The following is a 22,551-nucleotide window of genomic DNA, read 5'->3' as shown; positions in this document are numbered from 1 at the left end:
GACTCACAGCTCATCATTCCACCAAGAGCCATCTGACAACGTCTTCATCTAAATTTATGTACACATTTCAGGAGTTACATTAGTGCCTGTGGGGCCCAAACATGAAGGCCTCAAGTGGAATCATTTTCTGGAAGTAAATGCAGAGCATCATAATTCCTTATGTCTTACCAAGTATGTATGGAAGGGTGGAAGCAATGGGTGTTTTGTTTTTTAGTTTTTTTTTTTTAAAAAAGCTCCCATCAAAGAGAAACAATACAAAAGGGTATAAAGAGAGAATTGAAAGTCACCCCGATACCCAGTATCCCCGCCCACCCCAGTGTCCCCTCCTTAGAGGTCATTACTGTTAATAATTTGCCATGTATCTTTCTAGACTTTTCTTTGACAAAGTTTAAAGAAATGGACTTACAAGATTTTCATTCTGCCACAAATGAATGATTTTAAAATGCAAATGACAGTTTTGCCTGCCAAAAAATATGGTGTGAGTTGCATGGAAGGAATTTTTGCAAAAGTGGCTTAAAAATCAGTGGGAGGGCAGAGTCGCTCTTATGGAATTCAGGCTTCTGCATGGTGATTGCCAAAGTACCAGGGTTAGCCCAAGGGGATATAGGACGTAGGCCGGTTTGTCTGTGAAGTCTCAGTCCCTGGGTTTTTCTCGCCCTTCTATGCTGTGGAGGCTGACTCCATCCCCCTGCATCTAACAGAGCCTGCAGTATGGGGAAGTATACTTTGTGTCACACAGAATTGGTCTTGAATCTAGATGTGTGACTATCAGCAAGTTATTTAACCTCTCTGAGCTTTGTTTTTCTTAGCTGTAAAGTGGAGAGGACAATTGCCACGTCATAGGGTGGTTGTCTTCACAACTTAGGTGTACTGTGTACTAAGGGGCACACCCAACCTATAGTAGAGGCTGAACAGATCTTAAGTTCCCTTTCTCCCACTTCTTGAGCCTTCATAGTCTACATGGGTGTTGGGACTTGGCCATGTTACGCCTTCCCGAGCGTATTTGCATTTCAACCCTGAGCAAAGCTTCAGGTGAAGGAAGTAAGGCACAGGAAGATGGTTTTGGAGTGAAGTCATGCTGCCTCTGCCTGGTTTTTCAGAAATATTTCATGAATGGTCACAGCAGGTTGTGTACTCACCCCCACCTCCTTTTCTCAGAGCGGGCTCCAGAGTCAGTCCTGACCTCAGGGGATAATGTGGCTGCCAGGGGGCAGCCCACATTCTTCTCCCACTATCTCAGCCTCCTGTATTGCAAGTGATGTGTTTTGTGATGAGGTTGAGGGCACACGGAGGAACCGAGATCAGGGGAAAAGCAGCATTACCAGCTTACTAGGAATGTGAGAATGCAGGCACTTGATGTTGTCATGATGGACAACACAGGTCTGTCTGGCACCTTTGTAAGAATCAGAAAGGTGCCCTGCTCCGGGGCAAGGTGCCCACTCTTGGGTGGGTGGTTAGGGTTTCTGTAGAAATTTGAGAAAGGTACCCTTCCTCTACAGTAAAAGGCTGGCTCCACCCATGCTGGGTGCCAGTGGGAGAACAGCTAGCAGGCAGGGTTTCCCCTGTTTCTCCTTGCCACTGGGCTCCTCTGTGCCAGCACAGCCCGCGTAGCCATATATGGTGCACCCATTATCACAGCTGTTTCCACGAGGCCTAAATGATCATTACCCTTTTCTCCTTTCCACCTTCTTAGCGTCCTGACTTAAGCAATGGAGAACCGACCAGGAAACTTCCCCAGGGTGTTGTCTACGGTGTCGTGCGGAGATCAGATCCCAACGAACAGAAAGAAATGGTGGTGTATGGGTGGTCCACCAATCAGCTGAAAGAAGAGATGAACTACATCAAAGACGTGAGTCATTTAAGGACTTTTGTTTGTTTATCCTCTTTTTGTAGCATGTGAGAAGGTGGAGTCAGAAGCATCGATGTGAACGTATTAAGACATTTTGGAAGAATTCCTAGCGTCGCCGTTTTGGGTGGAAATATTTCTACATATCTTTATGGTAATGTTAAAAATACGGATGTAATTCTGCACTGAGGTACCGAGTGAACTTCTGGATGTTACTAAGCAGGGGTACTCAGGAGACCAAATGACTCCCTTCCATGAATGATACAGAGGCTTTTAAGCGATTTTTCTTATCACATTGGATATTCTCTTAATATATAAGTTGGGAAAACTATAAATTCAGTTGCTTTTCACCATAAGTAACGGAAAAGCCGACAAAGGAAATTTGTGTCATGTGGGGCTAAGTCCAGGGGTGGGTGGGCTCCAGGCAGGGCGCGTCCAGTCTCCAGTCCTACTTCTCTGAGTTTCTCTCGGTTCTTTCCTCCTTCATCCTCAGGCTCATGACATCATCTGAGCATGTGATGGCGTCTGGAGGAAGAGAAGAGGCTGCTTATCTCTGGTTTCTTTTTAGAGGCCCTCTTTTAGGCTTCTCCTCATGTCTCATTGGCCAGGACTGGGTCACATGCCCATTCCCAAATCTATCGCTGGATGGATCCCCTGCCTAGGAGAATGAGATTGATGATGATGGCTGGTTCAGACCAATTAATTATGTTCAAACAGATGCTGAGAAGTCAACCACACTAGACACAGTCCGTCCTAGGCCAATCAATGTCATTTCTTTGTGTTTAATATTCCATTTCTTCTTAATTACACACTCTTTGAAGAAAGAATGGAAATACAAAAATGTATGAATCCATACATTTTTTATTATGAATCCATAATTCTGACATTTAACCAGAACAGTTGTTAAGTAGCATTTCCTTCTAAATTTTTTATTTCTTTTTGTCTTCTCTCCATTCATCCATCCATCCATCCATCTATCTATCTATCCATCCCTCCATCCATCCATCTATCCATCTATCTCCATTCCTTTTTGGTTATTTTGGCTTCTCAGTGCCCTTGTTTTCCAAATCAGTGTGATTAAATAGAGAGCACATGAGTTACTTTGATGCTCATGGGCCCTGAACACCAACCTGTGGCCTAGAAAGTGCTCTTGAGAAACAGAGCCAGGTGGGGCAGTGGCCTACCCCAGAGGTACCACGTCTGTTTTTGGCCCAGCCAAGGTTTTGTTCTCTCTGGGCTTCAGTTTTCTCCTGTGTAGATTGCAGAGTTTGGGAAGGGGCCACCAAAGTCAAAACTGCCAGCTTTGTGGGGCACCTGGGTGGCCCAGTCAGTTAAGCATCTGACTTCGGCTCAGCTCATGATCTCGCAGTTTGAGTTCAAGCCCCGCGTTGGGCTTTGTGCTGACAGCTCAGAGCCTGGAGCCTGCTTCAGATTCTGTGTTTTCCTCTCTCTCTGACTCTCCCCCACTCGTGCTCTCTTTCTTTCTCTCAAAAATAAATAAATATTAAAAAATTCTTTTAAAACCTGCACACCCCATTTTATTTGGTGCGTTTGCAGACAAGATACAAAGTCATGTTGTCAACTTTTTATGGATTTTTTAAAAGAACGTCTCTGATCAAATATTAAAAATAACTGTTGGACACCTTCTTTCATGTCTTGAAAGATATGGGTATTTGTATAATTAAAAGGAATAAAACATAATCTTGTCTTGATTAAAAGTAGTATAATAAATGCTTAATAGAGAAAATAAAAGCGAAATGAGCTATAGACATACACAAATGCATAGGACATGTGTTATCTCAAATCCCTAGTCATCCTACCCCCGAATACAATTTGTAATCATTCAGAATATATCATTCCTGATTTTCATATATAAGAGCAACTTGAACATTCCTAGTCTCCAGTATTTTTCTCACAGAAATACTTAGTCCCTCCTTACTTAAAGTCCTCAGATAACATGGCAGTGCTTCAGACGTAAGCCTTTTAAACAAGGCTGAGACTTGCCATTTGCCCAAGACAAAAACAGCAGGTGGAGGCTGGTTGTGAACCAGGGGTGACATGTGCCTAGGTCACAGGAGTGGTTCTGACCTGAATTGCCAGCCTCCATTAAAAAATTAATTTCCAGGTTCCACCTTCTATAGTTGGCTTCAGATCAATCTCGCGCTGGCTCATCCCTAAGCATGTTTATGGGGTTGTTTGTTCTTTCTTGCCATGAGTGACTCTGGCCCAGTTAGCTTCCTGCAGTATTTGCCACCCAGCTCCCCCAGTCCCCACTGGTGAGCAGTACCAGAGCCAACTCAGGGCCACAGTGAAAGCCATTCTGTCTACCCAGAGTGAAGAGCTGTGTTTTTGGTCTCATTTTTCTAAAATGTTTGTAGAGGACAGGAAGAAAGTAGACTCTTATCAGAATTCATCTAGTGAAGGCTTGGCCTCTTGCCTTGCACCCCCCTCTCCTGCACCCCCTACTGAAATATTTACCAATATGCAGTCACCCCGAATAAACATGCAGTCTGATTTAAAGCCATGTGCTAGCTGTGCAAATGCAGCTTCAAGGTGAAGTCTCCCCATGCTGTCCCCAGCACACTGGTTATTCCAACCAACTGCTGCCTTTGAGCCCTTCTGGCATTGGAAGTTCTGGAGCCTCCCTATAGAGGGCTCCCTTGAGACCTCTTTTCCTTTTTTTTTTTTAATTAAAAAAAATTTTTTTAAATTTATTTTAGAGAGAGAGTGAGAGCAGAGGAGAGAGGCGGAGAGGGAGAGAGGGAAAGAGAGAGAGAGAATCTTAAGCAGGCTCCACACTCATCACAGAGCCTGATGCAGGGCTCAATGGCAGGATCATGACCTGAGCTGAAACCAAAAGGTGGACACTTCACCAACTGAGCCGCACAGATGCCTTGGGGCTTCTTTTCTGTTGGAGGATTCCTGAGTTCTCCATCAGAGGGGTAGCAGAAGAAGGGAGGAGACAGGGACAAGGTTTTTTGCTTTTATTTACAAAATTTGTAAGGCTCTCCTTACCACTCCAGAAGTGCTACTATAGAAAAAACTTAAACAATGATTATGTAAACAGATGTTAGGGGTCACCCTGACTTTTGTTCTATTTCATGCCTTATTGTGATTATCGAAGAACTGATGTTCAAATTTATGGGCTTTCTAGGCTCCTAATTCCCTGTTGTACATCCCAGGTATTTAATTGCTCTTTGTTGGTCAGAGTGGAGATAGAGAAAATTAGAAGTTGCTTTTTGCTTTTTGGATTTTTGATTCCTCTTAGCTGCCTGTTTATAGAGTCAACTTGTTAAAATTTTTGTACTTACAAAAATAAGCAATAGAAAGAAGGGTAAATCAAGAAAAAAAAAATAAAAAGAGGTAAATCTTACCTGAATGTGGTTTAATAGGTGATAGGTGAATTTCAACAAACCATTTTTTCTTCAGAGCTTATTATTTAGTAATTAATCTTTATTAATAATTATATACAATCATAGTACATATTTATTATCATTGTTATTATTTGGACAATACCACTGGCTCTTAACTAGATGTGAGGATGATTTTTCTCCCTTAATCTCCCTAATGTCATACTTAAAATTGTGTGTGTGTGTTTTTTGTGTGTGTGGGCCCGTCTTCCCATTAGGGTTTCTTAAAACCCTTAAGTTAGGGTTTTGGCAGTCTTATGTAAAAGTGTTATAACTTGATCTTTAACCAGCATCTTTGTGGGCTGCAGGTGAGAGCCACTTTGGAAAAAGTAAGGAAGCGAATGTATGGAGACTACGACGAAATGAGACAGAAGATTCGACAGCTCACCCAGGAACTGTCAGTAAGTCAATGTCCCAGTGACTTGGAAATATGGAAGGATGATAGGTCTTAGAACTCCCTCCCAGTGGCTGGTACCTGAACATATCTGAGTTTATGATGTTCTTTGTGAATGGCATCCTATTTTAAGTGAACTGAGATTTTATCACAGAATTAAGCTTATTATTTTGAGGAATATTTTTTGTGGCAAGAATAATTTTTGCCTTCAAAGCATTCCCTGTAGAGTCAGGAACAAGACAAGGAAGCCAGCTATCATTGTTACTATTTAACATTGTACCTAAGAACTAGCCAATGGAACTAAACAAGAGAAATAAATTTAGTGGTATAAAAACTGGGAGGGTAGATGTAAGGCTGTCACTGTTTACAAACTATATGATCATATACCCAGAAAGCTCAAGTGAACCAACGAAAAAAACACTACTATAAAAAATAATTTTGTAAGGTAGCAGGATAAAAAAATTAATAGATACAAACAAATGGACTTCATCATACAAAAAACAACCAGTTAGAAGTAATAAGAGCAACAGAAAACCACCAGATACCTAGGAGTAAACTCTAACAAGAGGAAAGACATACCATGTGCTAAGACGGGGAACACCAACATCATAAGATGTCAGTATTGTTCAGGTTAATATACAAATGTAATGTAACCCAATAAAAATATGAACAGATTTTTATTTTATGTTGTGCTTTTACAGCTGGACTAGGTGATTCCAAAGTATACAGAAAATAAATATGAACAGTTGAAATTCTGGGGGGAAAAATACAGCGAGGGAGACTAGCTCTATTAATATTACAAGAAACTGAGAGACCGTCAGAGATTAGAAGAGTATCACATTGGCACATAAATAAATAAGCATCCATGAAAAAGCCCAGAAATTTACCCCAGTATATTATAGATGCAGCATCTCAAATAAAGGGAGGAAAATGGACCAGTCAGCATATGCTGTTAGGACAGACTTACATCTAGATAAATTCCAAAGAGGTCAAAGATTTAAATATTGAAGGTAAAACTTAAAAGTGCCAGAAGAAAATATATTTGAATTCTCTTATAGTCTAAGGGTGAAAAAGGCTTTTTATTACTCTGACATGAAATCTCAGGACCATAAGAGAAACGTTTGGTAATTTCGACTATGCTGACATAAAAGACGTGTGCTGGCAGGGCCACCAGTCAAAATCCAAGGACAAACCTAGGAAAAGTGATTTGCCCTTCATCTCCTAGATAACAGGCTAAGTTTCTGAGTATTCAAAAAAGTGCCCAGGCATCAAGAAGAAAAGGCCACAAGCCATAAAAATAGGCAAAATATTTGTTACAAGTAACCTACAGCAAGATGAAGGTGAAGAGTTCTTCAGTGTCTGACAGGATGCTCAACCCCACTCCCAATAAGAGGGATGCAGACGCAAACCAGCCTGAGATGGAACTTTTACCTATGAGATCAGCACACCTGCAGGAACAGGACAAGACATCGTTAGCAGTGCTGTGGAGAAACAGTCAGATGGCTGGATAGGATGTCATTGTGTAGTACTTCCAGGGACAGCAAAATGGCCGTATCTGCCACATCCTATATCCTGTGACTCAGCAATTCCGTTAAGAACATACTCTATAAACTCTCACGTTGTGAAATGACCTATGTGTGAAAGTAGTTATCACAGCACTGTTTGTAACAGTAATGAGATTGGAAACCTAAACATCCATGAAGAAGGGGAAAGTAAAATAAATTGTGACCCTACGGTAGAATATGCAGAATTTAAAAAGAAGGTGGGGAGGAGGTGGGGGGGAGAGGAGAGAATAAAAAGAACAAGTAAGCTCTTCAAAAACAGATATGGAAAGATTTCAAAGATACAGAGTGGATGGTAAAAAAAAAAAAAGCAAGCTACAAGAAAATACCTACAGTGAGCCACCACTTACGTAAAACAGAAGGGGAAAATAAGTGTTTAGCTAGTTTTGCGGGTGCAAAAGTAGTTACTAGAAGGATGATCCAGAAACTTAATTTTTTTTAATGTTTATTTTTGAGAGAGAGCGAGTGAGCACGAGAGCGAGAGGGGCAGAGAGAGAGGGAGACACAGAATCCTAAGTAAGCTCCAGGCTTTGAGCTGTCAGCACAGAGCCCAGTGTGGGGCTCAGACTCACAGGGTGTCAGCCAAAGTTGGATGTTCAACCGACTGAGCCACCCAGGGACCTCTGATTCCTTTTTATTTTTTAATGTTTATTTTTGAGAGGGGGGCGGACAGAGAGAATCCAAAGTAGGCTGTGTGCTGACAGCCGAGAGCCCGATGAGGGGGCTCGAACCCCTGAACTACGAGATCATGACCTGAGCTGAAGTTAGATGCTTAACCAACTGAACCCCCTGGTGCCTCTCAATAATTGTGATTCCTGATTAAAGATCAGAGTGGGCAAGGTGGTGCCTGAGTAGATGGGATGGGAGTGATAGATGTATTTGAATGTGTACCTTTTATACTTTGTAAGTGTTTGAACTGTGTGGATGTATTACAGATTTAAGAAAAAATAACATTCCTGTGGTTTAAACAAACTAATGCCTGTGAGAAAAACAATTTTTTTATATTTGCAATTCACAGTGTTGAAGAACAAAAGCCCATGCATATATGACCTACTTTCCATAAAAATTAGTTTCTGCAGGAAGGAAGCATAGGTACATCAGTCGTGCATTAGGGTTTAGCATATGGCTGCGAGGGCTTGGCTGCGAGATGGTCTGCTTAGGTAAGACCCGCTGCCTTGACGATAGGCGTGGGGCTGTGTAAACATACCCACCTAGCCCATTCTCACTGGCTTGTGGGAGGACACTTGGGAAATTCTCACATACTTGTGGAAATTTCACTCTGCCATCCACTGACACACGTCAACATCTGTAATTAAAGCCAGGGGATGGGATTTGCAATAGATGCACAAATAGTCTCTGCCCCTGGCTTTCCATGACCGTCTCCGGCACACCCTCATTTTCTCTTGTGAGAATGGTCGTGGGAACGCGTCTCTCTGCCTATAGTCTCCTCCTCCTCCAGGCCACACCATATTCCACAGCCGGAATAAGATTCCTAAATTCCTGCTGTGTGAACACGCCCGTGAACAAGAACGTGCCACACGCTCCTGGTCCTGGTCTGCCGTGTCAACTCTGCCTCCCACTCTTGGAGCGCACCTCCTCTTCTGTCATTTCTGCCTGCTTGTGGCTCCCACACACCGCACAGGGCTCTACCCTTGAGCCTGCCCGGAACCCTCACCCCCTAGTTCTGCCTCCCTGCTTCTGTATGTCCAGCCCTCCTTTAAGGTCTATCTTGGGACTGGTGGGGTGGAACTGTCTCTGATGAAACAGTCTCAAACACGTTCAACATACACGCCCAACAAAGGTAACACAGCAACAGCCACGAAACAACTCTTAGGACTGCGTGAGCCCCGAGTGTGTTCTTTTTGTGGTGAGGAGAAAGAGCAAGATGGCCCGAGAAGGTATTGGACCTGGGTTCTCGTTCCAGCTGTGCCACTGCTCAGCTGTTGGGGAGCAAATCCCTTAACTCTGATTCTGTTTCCTCAGTATAAAAGGGGATGTTCCGGCTGCTGCACGATGTTGTGAGGACTAAGTGAGGCCCCGCGGGTGAACGTGTAAATACTATACAAAGGAAAGGCGTTCTTGTCTGTCTTCTCTTCGGGTCATGCAGATGTTGATACTGTATTTTTAAGCTGTACTTGACACATCACTGAAATGGATGTGGCTCCCGTCAGGAGAAGGTTCCGGCCTAACCTAAGATTGTTGCTGGTATATATGGTTTTGTGTAACCACTTGACATCCTGTCCAGGTTTCACAGGCTCAGCAGGAGTATCTGGAGAATCACATCCAGACACAGTCGTCGGCCCTGGACAGCTTCAATGCCATGAACTCAGCCTTAGCATCGGACTCCATCGGCCTGCAGGTACCCATCTGCTCACTGTTAGACCGGTGCCCTCTGTGACAGGGTGAGCACGCTGAACCACACGTGGGCCCTGTGCCTTTGTAGAAGAGTAAGCCACGGGATGTCCTCAGTTCATTATTCAGTTCCTTCAAGCATGGCCACAGTAAAGACCCTGCTAGGAAGCCGGAGAAAGAAGTTAAAGAAGGCGCTTCCAAGCTGAGACTCTAAACCTTTGGGCTGCATTTGTCTTTGCCATCATTAAAATGGGGGTTCAGATTCTGAGTTGCACACAGAGGTGTCACTTTCTCCAGGAGGTGCCCCGGTGGTCATAAGTGTCAGTGCCTTAAATAGCACAGCAGCTCCTGCTCTTTGCAGCCCCAGTGTTACAGGATATTCCACCCAATAATAAAATAAATTCCCAGTTTATTTATTGGGAGAGGGAGCAAGCAGAGGAGGGGCAGAGAGAGAGGGAGAGAGAATCCCAAGCAGGCTCCACACTGTCAGTGCAGAGCCTAATGCAGGGCTTGAACTCACGAACTGTGAGATCATGACCTGAGCTGAAATCGAGTCAGAAGCTTAACTGACTGAAGCAGCCAGGTGCCCCAGAAATTATTTTCCAGTAAAAGAAATCATGTGCGTTCCAAAGAACATCGTATAGCACCAGACAGGGAAGAGAAAGACTGTGCTTTTAACTCACTTCCAGAGGATTGCTCTCGTGGTTAATCTGATTTGCTAGGAGTTAACCTCTCCAGTGTTACCCATTGTTACCCTTCCAACTGAGTCCTCTATGTCCTATGCAAATTAACTTGAAACTGTTCAGAACAAAGTGTTACGTTCACCAGAAACAGCTTCCCTTGGCTTTAGCTTCCAAATATGTAAACAATAGTTTCTGCCTCTCCTCCAAGTTTATGTGGCTTTTATCTTTTTACCCTCCTCTTAAAGGTTCCACAGCTATTTCCTATCCTTTCCGGTTCTATATAAATAACTTATCAGATAAGCACGCACATTTTCATGTTGGGATTATCCACTTCCCTATGAACCGACTATTCCCTAACAACAAGTGTTATGGCAGTAGTACCAACCGCGAAGCGAGGCCACTGTCCGGCAGTAGGCCTGGGTGGGCGTTGTGTTTGGATTGGTCTGGGAGAACATTTTCTTCTTTCTTTCTTCTTCTTCTTCTTTTTTTTTTTTTTTTTTGTATGTTTTTATTTATTTTGAGACAGCACAATGGGGAAGGCGCAGAAAGAAAGAAAGGGAGAGAGAGAATCCCAAGCAGGCTCTAAGGAACCCAGAGCCTGATGTGGGGCTCGATCTTACGAAGTGTGAGAACCAAGAGTCAGACGCTTAACCAACCGAGCCACCCAGGCTCCCCTGGGAGGCCATTTCTGGTTGGGTCTCTGAGCCTCACCCTTTTCCTGTTCCTTCTTAGTGCATGCCAGTTTTCCCCCACCTCAGGCCAACCCCTACTCTGGCTCTAGTTTATTCAGAAGCCTTTGTTTTTCCCTTTCTCCGGCCATCAACTGGTCTTAGAAAGGCTCCCTTTCCTTCTCTCTTGGACATCTTCTCATTCCTGGCCATCCAGGAAGTGCTGTACCTCATCTGAGATCAGACCTGGTCTGCATTGATACTCCTTTACTGGTGTTTCGTCCCTGCCATACTTCTGCTCTGCCATTCTCACTGGTACCCCAGGCATTTACTTCAGAGGCCGGCTGTCAGCTGTCACCTATAACCCAGGGACCCTGACTGGTTCCTAGTTGTGATCCAGTGTCTTGGCCCAGGGCAAACAGCAGAGCTTTATAATGAAAAGATTAAAAATTATTGTTAAAAGTTAGAAGCAGAAGGGGAAAGAGAAAATGGAGAAAAGAAAGGCATCATCTAACAGACAGGAGATCTGAAGATAGTTGTCATCTTATTTCTGCAAGACCCTGACCTCTTCCATTGCCAGTCTTTCTGTTTTCATTTTTATTGACAGAGAGACCAGACTGTTGGTTTGATTTCATAGGATGTTGGAAGTGGAAGGAACTGTTGAGATGATCTCCAGTCCCTTTGTTTTATGGATAAATAAACCGAGGCCAGCAGAGAAATGACTTGAACAGGGTGTCTGCCTCGTGGCAGAACCATGACTTAGAGCCTTGGCCTCTTGGTCCAGATGTAGGTTCGTGAGTACAGGAGTTGTATCTATAATGCCGGTGGGCCTTGGAGAGGGCGTGGTTGGGCCAGGTCAGGTGGTTTCTAAAGCCCCTTGCAGCTCAAATATTTTTCTGATTCTGTGCTTCCAAATGGCTTCTCTATTTTCTTTAATGCCTTTGTACCACCATCCAAAATCCTTGCTCTTGATTAAAGTCAGTTTAAGAATGGGAGGCTTTTTATCCAAATTGGAGGCTAAGGATTTGAGGAGGCTTCAGAGACTGATCATCTACAAAAAGGACAAAAGTGTTGAGATGTGTGTCCAACACCAGTCTCCGGATCTTCTGCCTGACAGTTGAACATGATTTGGGGAGGTGTTAGATAATGCCCATAACTAAGGCTCAGTGGTAAGAATTCTGGGTTATGGAAGTTGTTCTCTGTACAGACAGTTAACCAGATAGAACCTAAAGCATTAAATAGCAATTATCAGTATAATCACTCTGAATCTGGTGGGTGGCCCGGAGTAATAATCAACGGGCTTTTGACACTTCTGCGGCCCTTGTCTGAGTCACCAAACTCTGTTCTCTGTGACTCCTTCATTGCCACCCTTCTGTGCCTAAGAGGAGAAGGTGAAGCATTTGCTGGCACAACAGGAGCCTCAACCACACAGTGGCTGTCCTGGCTGGGGGTCTCTGAGTACAGAAGTGACAGCCTCTTTAAGGGAAAAGGGGAGTATCTTCATTCTACAAAACATGTGTTTTGTTTTATTTCGTTGTGGGAATTTGAAAGATACAGAAGACACATGGAAGGAAATAAATATCCTTCATAATCCTATGACACAGATAACCACTATTTGGATTTTGGTGATATGCATCCTAGTCTTTAAAAATTTTTTTCTCTGCATAAACACATTTGAACACATGCTTATACGTTTTCCTTTTCAAAATAGGATTGTTCTGTCCACGATTTTCCAACCCATTTTTTTCCATGTGAAATGATGGGTTATGAATACTTTTCCTTGGAAAGTCTCCCTTTTGATTCATTTCCGTCCATCCTAAGCAGTGGCAAGCGGTGTGGGCAGAGGTTGTGGGGTATCATGGGGGATGCTCGCTGGCCCATTTGACTACAGAGCTGCAGACCTCTTGACCATGGTATGGGGGAACCCACAGCCCCTTAGACACCAGGGTCCCGGCTTGCAGCTGTTGGGGCCTGACATCTGTCTCAATGGTTAATGGCAAAGGGATGTCCTGGTGCATGACTTGGCCATATCGTCTCACACCACCAGATCTGGTTTTGCTTTTTTTTCATCCCACTAGAAAACCCTCGTGGATGTTACTTTGGAAAATAGCAACATTAAGGACCAGATCAGAAATCTGCAGCAGACCTATGAAGCATCCATGGACAAGCTGCGGGAAAAGCAGAGGCAGTTGGAGGCAGCGCAAGTTGAAAACCAGCTGCTGAAAATGAGGGTAACGTGTAGAGGCAGAGACTTCCGCCTGACCCTTCTCTTCTTTCCTTTTTCTCTCTCTTAGCCTCAACATTCCATCTCCTTTTCTCTGTTTTCTTAGTTGGCGTTTCCTTCCCTTTAGTGGCCAGCTCCACTGGGCATGGCTTGAAGGCACCGAGGGGGTTTCTGTGTTCCCTACTGTCAGTCCAGATTGGGGTGCACCATGAATACTCCCAAGTGGGCACTCCTTCCTGGCCCCAGTGGCCTCTAGGGCTGCTGAGACAGTCACCATGGCACTGCTATTTCATATGGAGAGGGCACTGGGGGTGCCCACAGACCTAGGACTTCAGAATCCCCACTGTTTAGATTTGCTCTGATATCTCTAGGTTTTTCTGTCTGGTTTGATAATAAAGAGCCTAAGAGCATGCAGGAAGAAGACTGATGGGTGACCAATGGCTCTGGACAGTGTTCCTCTTGCCCACCAGGCTGGGCTTATTCCTCAGCTGGGCTTCTAATGCCTTGGAGGTTTTAGTGCCCCTTCCACGTTTGACACAAGATTGAATTCCTACCCACTGGCAGGAGCAGACCCGAGAATGGCTCATAGGATTCACTCAGCAAATTATTTCCGGAATGAATTTGTTTTTACTTAAGTATGTGGTTTTTAAAATGCGTTCCACACAGCATTAGGCAGTCCTGGAGGAGCATGCCTCATAGATAATACATCCATATAATTCATTGCTCAAAGCAGAATACATTTGGGAATGAAAGGTGGTGCTATTAAGAATTGATTCAGGGAGACGAACTGGGACATGTGGTCATGTGGCCCCCTTCTGTGTGGGCTGCCTCGGATGGGGCGGGGGGCTGCCACCCTGCACTGTGTAGTCAAAGTGATTCTCATCCCACGGGTTCATGCCATCACAGTCCACTTGGCCCAACCCAGCCACCCTGACCAGGTAGCTCTAGAGCAGATCCGCTCCTCTTTGCTTTGCTTCAAGCAGGGCGGCTCATCTCTTTGTTATTTCATATATTGTATTTCTGAGTAAGAGTTACTTTGAAAAAAAGGGATGTGTTGCTGAAAAACTCCAAAATTACTGTTTTAAGTCTTTTTCTCAGCTTAGGGTCTTGATCCAGTCGTTCATCCCACTAGCATGTATTCAGTGCGTACCATACATGTCTGCCCTGTACGTTCCTGTGTGTTCCAGGACGGTGTGGTGTCAGGCGTCCAGGGACATCATTAGGCAGTGTGGTGGTCTGGCTGCTTCCACGGAGACCAAGCCTCTACGCTACGTCTCATCCTCAGTTGCCTGTTTTAGAGGCTGATGCTGTGCTTCACTAGTGTTCCCAACCCCCACAGAAAGAGTTGCAGGACTCAGACTATTTCACACGACCTAGATGCAGAGCAGGACAGGAGGGACAGAGCCCTTTCTAGAAGTCTGTGTGCGCAGTGGAGATGGGGTGCAGGACACATTGTGTGTCTCCCAGCTGATGATAATCGCTGTTCAGGATATCCCATTTTGTGGCCCTTGCAGCAGAACTTCTCCAGTGATGGAGAAGGTTGAATTAGAGGGCGCCAAGAGAGACTTTTGTCAAATCTTACAAATAAACGTCATGTAACCCATTGAGGTTGAAGTATACCTTCCTTATCCAGAAGTTACATATCCAGAAAGCAAACACCAGCCGCTTCCAGCCTTTGCCCTGCTCACCCACAATTCTGCTGGCTTTTTTTTTTTTTTTTTTTTTATCTCCTAAGCTGGAACTGCACATAAACACTAGCCTGATCTGGCTTAGTGTTCCCCAGATCAAGTAGAAATGTTTCCAAATGCAGTATTTGGGGAAGGACAAGGTAGAAAGGCTGACTCCAGCTTTCTTATATGAACTGAAGTGTTTCCTAGGTGCTCTTGGACCAGCGTACTAATGGGACAGCTTCAACTTCATGTGGGCAGCATGTCTTCAGAGGCCTCCTGGCTTCTCTGACATAACAAAATTTTAAGTACCGGGTGCACACGGTGGGGGAAAAAAGCCAAACAGTTTGAAAAATAATCTAGAAATACACTTGCAGCCTAGGATTCTGATTTCTCCACATCCTCACCAACACTTGTTACTGTCTCACTGCTTGTGGCCATCCTAGGGGTGTGAAGTGCTCTCTCTTTGTGGTTTTGTGTTTCCCTGATAGCTGATGATGTTGAGCATATTTCTTGTGCTTATAGGTCATTTGTGTATCTTCCCAAAGAAGATACCCATTAGTTCCTTTGCCCATTTTAAAATTGGATTATTTATATTCTATTATTGAGTTGTACATTTTTTTATATATGCTGGATACAAGTTATTAGAGATGTGATTTGCGGATCTTTTCTCTATCTGGGTTGTCTTTTCACTTTCTTGATGGTATCCTTTTGAAGCGCAGAAGTTTTAATATTAAATACTGATGAAGTCTTTCTATTTATATATTTTTTTAACTTTTAAAGTTTATTTGTTTATTCTGAGAGAACGAGAGAGCCTGGGGGGAAGGGCAGAGAGAGAGAATCCCAAGCAGGCTCTGTGCTGTGCTGTTAGCATAGAACACGTTTTGGGGCTCGAAACCACAAACCAGGAGATCATGACCTGAGCTGAAATCAAGAGTCAGACACTTAACTGACTGAGCCACCCAGGCGCCCCTCAATTTAGCTTTTGTCACATGTGCTTTTGGTGTTATATCTAAGAAACCATTGCCTCATCAAAGGTCAGAAAGATTGACCTTATGTTCTCTTCTAAGAGTTTTATAGTTTTGGCTTTTATGATTAAACCTTTGATCCATTTTGACTTAATTTTTGGATATGGTGTGTTAGGTTTCTAACATCATTCTTTTGTATATGGCTATCCACTTGTCCCAGTGCTGTATGTTGAAAAGACTATTCTTTGCCCATCGAATGGTCTTGGTAGGTAATTTCTTGGAATTTAATTTTTTTTTGCTAACAGATAAACAGTTTATGTGATTCAGAGTCAAATCTACAAAACAGTATGTTCAAAAATAGAATATCTGTATCTGTAATATTCCCTTTCCTCTCTTACTCCTTCCTTCCTTCCTTCTACAGATAACCTTTGAATTTTTTTTTAAGGTTTATTCATTTTTCAGAGACAGAGACAAAGTGTGAGTGGGGTGGGACAGAGAGAGAGGGAGTCAGAGAATCTGAAGCAGGCTCCAGGTTCTGAGCTGTCAGCACAGAGCCCGATGCAGGGCTCAAACCCATGGACTGCAAAATGATGACTTGAGCTGAAGTTGGATGCTTAACCGACTGAGCCACTCAGGCACCCCATGAATTTTTTTTAATTTTATAATTTATCACACTCTGACCCAATTCTAATAATGTACTGATTTTTGGGCCCACAACAGAATACTTGAGAATTAAAAAAGCTTGTCGTTTTGATGCCAGTTAGGGCATGGAAATATTATCCAGAGAAAAAGTTTGTTGAAATCGATAGAATAAAAGATAATAAAACTTCAGGATCAAAAGACATTAGGCAGGAAAAGTCATTGAAGAAAAAGGGGTTAAGAAGCTAGCAAATCATGGACACATTTTCGAGAGAATTCAATTTAAGGCTAAATTTGGGAACCAGGGCTGATACTTAGGTATGTTTCTGTCTTGTGAAAGCATCACTTGTGTGGAATGTGTTTGTCCTGATACCATAGTGTGAGGTACTGCTCTTTGTTTTTCTGCCCCTCCACTGGCCCTCTCCCTTCCTCCCAACGGGGTCCCTCTCCCGTTAGCTCCTGCTGCTTCTGTCTCCCGCAGAGTCTTGGTCCGGGGGTTCACCCCAGCGTGTCCACAGGTGACACACATGGTGCAGAAGGTGCTGGTTTCCCCAGAACCTGCAAGAGCTGGAGCTCTGAGATGCGTGTCTCCGTAGGTGGAATCCTCCCAGGAAGCCAACGCCGAGGTGATGCGAGAGATGACCAAGAAGCTGTACAGCCAGTACGAGGAGAAGCTGCAGGAAGAGCAGCGGAAGCACAGTGCCGAGAAGGAGGCTCTGCTGGTGTGTATGTCACAGCTGCCCAGGAGGCAGCAGGGAGCGCCGGGTTATTGCTGGCGAGGCTTGCGTAGCAGGGCTTCTGCTTGGAGGGGAGTCCGTGGACTCTAACACGGGCGAGGGGCAGGTTGTTTATTCACTTGCTCACTCCCTCCCCCGTTTCTCCCTCCCTTCCTCTGCTCATCCCCCTCTTTTCCCACAGTGGCCCCCAGTCTCTGCCTCCAAGTACACTCCAGCCAGCCTCCCGGCAGGTCCCTGACTTACCTGCAGCCACGCCCTTCCCCCCTCCGCCTGCTCCTCTCCACCTGAAATAACCTCCTCCCCTGCCCTTGCTCCCACCTAAGCTCCTGAAAGGCCTTGAAAATGCCACCCTCTTGGTGAGTGAAATCTTTTCCGTTCACTAGAAGTGTCCGTTGTCTTTGGGAACCCCTGCTCTCTCTCCGCTGCTTGCTGCGGCATCCTGTTGTTCCTGTTGTTGGAGTTGGACTGTCCGTCTCCCATCCTGGGTTCTCTAGGAGAGAGTACAAGTTCCTTGAAGGCAGGGAGTCCGTGGCTGCCTTATCTTGTGTTCTTAAAGCTCAGTAGATGTCTGAATGATTGACTGAGTTGGTGCTTTGCATTGTGGGAGAACGGTCTGGACATTCTGCATTCAATTCCACATGTGGCCCCTGCTCCACTTTGCACTGTGGGCAAATACAGTGACCCTTCAAGCATCCAGTCAAGGGAGAAAGAACATCTGTAGACTTCTTTCTTTTTTCAGACATAAGGACTCAGGTAGGGAGAAAGGAGAAAATATAACTAGGCCCGTTAAAAGGCCACATGATGTTTCTTTATTTACGTATGAGAACCAGAATCATGGGAGTTGAGTTCATGATCTGAGTTCACAACACTGCTAAGCCCCAAGGCTATGCTTTTAAAGAGACATGATTTAGCAAGGCCAGCACCATTTGGACCCTAGTTAGCAGGCTAACCTAGACTCCATGGCTGTGCTGAGGATGGTGTGCTTCTTTTGCAGGAAGAAACCAATAGTTTTCTGAAAGCTATTGAAGAAGCCAATAAAAAGATGGAGGCGGCGGAGATCAGCCTAGAGGAGAAGGACCAGAAGATTGGAGAGCTGGACAGGCTGATTGAGCGCATGGAAAAGGTAACAGACACTGCTCTTGGCCCAGCACCCACTTGCCCAGACCCCCCTACCCCGTCTCTGCAGTCCCCTGCAGTCCTGTCTGAAGGTGTGAGAAGCCCTCAGCACCCATCCCTCCCATCCCTCCGATTTGTGATTTAAACAGGAAAGACAAAGCTGTAAGAAAAGCATGAAGTCCAACAGAACTCTCATTGGTAATTATTTTGATGCTTTAAAAAACATTCCACCTGTAATGACTTATAAAAATTAATATTTTAGCACCCTGCTTTGCTGGGGTCCCAGGCGTGAATTTCGTTTACTCATTGAGTAACCAAACCTTATTTAAATGTTACATCAACACCCTGAGTGTGCTGTTTCTTGGGCATGCATCTGAAATGTTGGCTTTTCTCTCATATGGCAGAGCGGAGGAGACCACATTTTCTTTGTGTGCGGGTGGGGATGGGGGTAGGCTGTGGAAGGCGGGAGATGAGCTGAGATAATGAAGCCAATTTAGAGAAGGGAGGAAGCTGAAATTAGGCAGAAAGTGGAAAACAGGAAGAAGGGGTGGAAGAGAGGAAAGAGAAAAAGCAGGAAAGAAGAAGAGGGAAGAGGGACCTTTAGCAGGTGACAGCTGACTTCTGGGGGAGGAGTGGTAGTTTAGGGCCAAAGCTGTGGCTGGTTTCTGGAGGATGGCTCTTACCAGCGTGTGGGTCTGCAGAATAGCAGTGACCTGCCAGGACCGTGACATAGAAGTACCCGGTAACTCATGCTGAGCATTCTGAGGCTGGTGATGAGCAAGGGATAATGACAGTGTGAGCAAGGTCAACACCTAGGCTTCCAGTGATTCTGAGAGAGGTCTCCTTACCCCTGGTATCTGCAACATAGGCCCCTGTACAGTCCCCGGACAAGGTGAGGTGTAACCAGGGTGGGAATGGTATTAAATTCAGTGTTCTGGATTCAGCTTCAGGGCTTGTGGGGGCCTCTGCTTTAGGATCTGTCTTTATTTGGGAGAGACTTGAGAAAAGCGAAGGATCCATTATTGCCTCACCTCTCTTCCTTGGGAAAACAGAATCCCAACTTTTATTGAAGAGAAGAGGGTAAAGCTGTATGTTTACAACTCACATCAGTATAGGTTGGAGGCGATAGTCGTGAAGATTGTGCCATGATGGCATTTTTCTAGAACATAGGTGAGCTTTCTCTCAAATTCTGCTTCCCTGAAACAAGAGAAGATACTAGTCATGCAAATGCTCCCTGTGGATGACAGATTTTCCTGCCACGCACAAGCACAAAGTGAGCGGGCAGCTTGTGTTTTGAACAGGATGCCGTCTTACAGAGACTGCCCATGGGGTGGCTAAAAATACAGGTTTTAGAATCAGGCAGCCTAGGGTTTGAATCGTGCCTCTCTTTGTATTTGTGGGCAGTTACTTGACTCTTCCAAACTGAGTTTCCTTTTCTGTAAAATGTTGATAATAATAATTCTTAAGGCTTTGTGAGGAGTAAATGAGAAAAACCCACACAAAGTGCTAAGCATGGTGCCTGGCATATAGTAGTGGCTCTGAAATGCGTGTCTCTGGTTCGATTTTGTCACAGACTTGCCTCAGTGTCTGTCCCCAGTCAACTTTTTCTTGGCTGGGCCTTTTTTATGGCTTATCTTCTTTTCTTTTTTTTTTTTTTTTTTAATTTTTTTTTTTTTAACGTTTATTTATTTTTGAGACAGAGAGAGACAGAGCATGAGCAGGGGAGGGTGAAAGAGAGAGGGAGACACAGAATCTGAAACAGGCTCCAGGCTCTGAGCTGTCAGCACAGAGCCCGACGCGGGGCTCGAACTCACAGACCGCGAGATCATGACCTGAGCCGAAGTCGGACGCTTAACCGACCGAGCCACCCAGGCGCCCCTGGCTTATCTTCTTTGTACCCTTGGGATTCTGAAAGTGTCCAGCATTTTTCCCCACTGATTTCCACATGGAGCCTATGTGAGAGGCGATGGGCGGGAGGCCAGGGGAGGTGGTAAGGCCGGCCCTCCCTGTCACCATTTGTGTGACACATGATGTTCCTCAAGTCCTGTCACCTTTTTCTGACAGAAAAAGATTTGTTCTTTTTCTAAATCTTTTGCATTTAGGCTTGAGGTATGCTAGCTTTATTTAGCTAGGATTAGGTATTCTAATTTACTGCTCCTCCTCCCTCAGGGGTACCTCTTTCAGAGCGGGAATTGTGCGAAATCTCTCTCACACACTATGTGAACAGCATGTCCACAGGCATGAACTGTGGCAGTGTCATATCCTGCTTGCTCCTATTTTTGGATTTTCAAAACACCTTTCTTTTCTGATTAGTAGAAATCTTTTAAGGGGTGTGATCTCTCAGGGACCCTGCTGTGGAAAACGTAACATTGTGTGCTTGGGTAGTGGTTTCACAGTTATATACAAATGTAAGAACTTGTCGCATAGTGTTGACTTAAAATTTGTTGTACATCAGTTTAGAAAAGCCCTGACTCTATTACAGCTTTTTTTTTTTTTTTTGAGTCTGCCTTGGGGGGCTCACTCGTGGGACATCTGTCACTATTATTTCAGGGCTTATGTAAACTTCCAGCCAGCAGGCAACCATATGAGAACAGGGGAGCATTCCGCCCAGGTGGGCGGTAAGAAGGTCTTTGCAGGAGAGATTGATTGATTGATTATTTTAAATAAAATGCTTAGTTTTGAGAGACAGAGTGTATACAAGGGCATGGGAGGGGCAGACAGAGAGGGTGATAGGGATCCGACGTGGGGCTCGAACCCATGAATCATGAGATCATGACCTGAGCTGAAGTTGGCTGCTTAACTGCCTGAACCACCCAGGTGCCCTGCTGGAGAGATTTAAAAACAAAATCAAAACCCCACACGAAGTTGGTCTTCTTTTATCCATCAGTGATAATACGGTCTTCCTGCCAGAGTGGGCTGTTCCCCCATCTCTTTGGTCTGTTCCTTGGGTATCACAGCTTGTGGCATCAGAAGTTATGGGAGTTAGATTGTCAAAGACTTGCTTTTAATAATTTGGTGGTAAAAACTTGTTGGGAGAATCTCTGAGAATAACGATGAGGCACAGTAATACTTAGGGCCCAATAGCATGAACAGAATTTGATAAATTTCATTTTAAGGAAATCTATTACACTGACATCTGTAATGTATTTAGAGCAATTTTGGTTATGATGGATACTACGATTTTGTCAACATTTTCTACTTTGTCCACACAAATAATTGTCCGTGTTCTTATGTTACCTTTCTGGATAAACTTAATTTTTTTTTTAATGTTTATTTATTTTTGAGAGAGACACAGAGCGCGAGCAGGGGAGGGGCAGAGAGAGGGAGACAGAATCCAAAGCAGGCTCCAGGCTCTGAGCTGTCAGCACAGAGCCCGGCGTGGGGCTCAAACTCACAAACTGTGAGATCATGACCTGAGCTGAAGTCGGATGCTTAACCGACTGAGCCACCCAGGTGCCCCTTTTTCCTAGCCTTTTCTAACTTCTAGAAACCGCCTGCATTCCTTGACTGAGGGCTCTAGCTGGCAGCTTCCAAGCCAGCAGTGTAGCATTTTCCAATCTCTGTCTCCAGCCCTTCTTCCTCCTTCAATAAGGTCCCAGCTGGATAATCCAGAATCATTCCCCCATTTTAACACCCTTAACTTAATCACATCTGCAAGTTCCTTTTTATGTGTAAGGCAACATATTCACAGGTTTCAGGGATTAGGATGTGGACATCATTGGGCGGCCATCCGTTATTCTGACTACCACAGTACATTTGTACAACTGAACATACATACCTGTGTAAACCCCGCCAGCTTAGTGTATAGGATGTTACCCAAATCCCAGAGACTCTTTTCTTGATAATGCAGAAAATAATCAAGTATTTTGCAATATCATAGGACACTGACTTCAGAGTATTGATTTTCATATTTTAGAACTGTAAATTTTCACGAGATACCTGAACCTAAGTTGATTGGTTCCTTTTTTAAAAAATAAATCTGGCTTCCTCCAGCATATTTGTCTCTAATTCACAAATACATCTGTAAATGCAATCCAAGAGATTTGGTTTTTTTGAGCTCTGTTTGGACTCTGGTGAGTGGATGTGGAAATCCCACAGGGAACTTGAACTGACCAGCGCTGGAATTGCTCAATACACATTCCCTGTCCAGCCTGGAATCCATTGATTCCAATGTCGGTGTCTGTTTTAGGAACGCCATCAACTACAGCTACAGCTCCTGGAGCATGAAACAGAAATGTCAGGGGAAATAACTGGTTCTGACAAGGAAAGGTAAGACCGCTGCCCT

The 22,551-nt window shown here is 44.4% G+C and overlaps 1 protein-coding gene across 1 annotated transcript in view; it reads left to right on the top strand.

The window, feature by feature from the left end:
• The window catches only part of LOC102955128 (myocardial zonula adherens protein), an 88,689-nt gene that overhangs the window by 21,247 nt on the left and 44,891 nt on the right, over positions 1–22,551 (top strand). Inside the window, exons 3-9 of the mRNA XM_042988774.1 lie at positions 1,694–1,849; positions 5,565–5,657; positions 9,458–9,571; positions 12,994–13,146; positions 17,010–17,135; positions 18,145–18,273; positions 22,456–22,535. Coding sequence (XP_042844708.1) covers positions 1,694–1,849; positions 5,565–5,657; positions 9,458–9,571; positions 12,994–13,146; positions 17,010–17,135; positions 18,145–18,273; positions 22,456–22,535 — 851 coding nt within the window. The remainder of the gene's footprint in view (positions 1–1,693; positions 1,850–5,564; positions 5,658–9,457; positions 9,572–12,993; positions 13,147–17,009; positions 17,136–18,144; positions 18,274–22,455; positions 22,536–22,551) is intronic.

The sequence above is a fragment of the Panthera tigris genome, chromosome B3, assembly GCF_018350195.1.
Source record: "Panthera tigris isolate Pti1 chromosome B3, P.tigris_Pti1_mat1.1, whole genome shotgun sequence".
NCBI lineage: Eukaryota > Metazoa > Chordata > Mammalia > Carnivora > Felidae > Panthera > Panthera tigris.
Note: the sequence above shows the minus strand (reverse complement) of the source record. Positions and strands in the feature narration are given on the sequence as shown.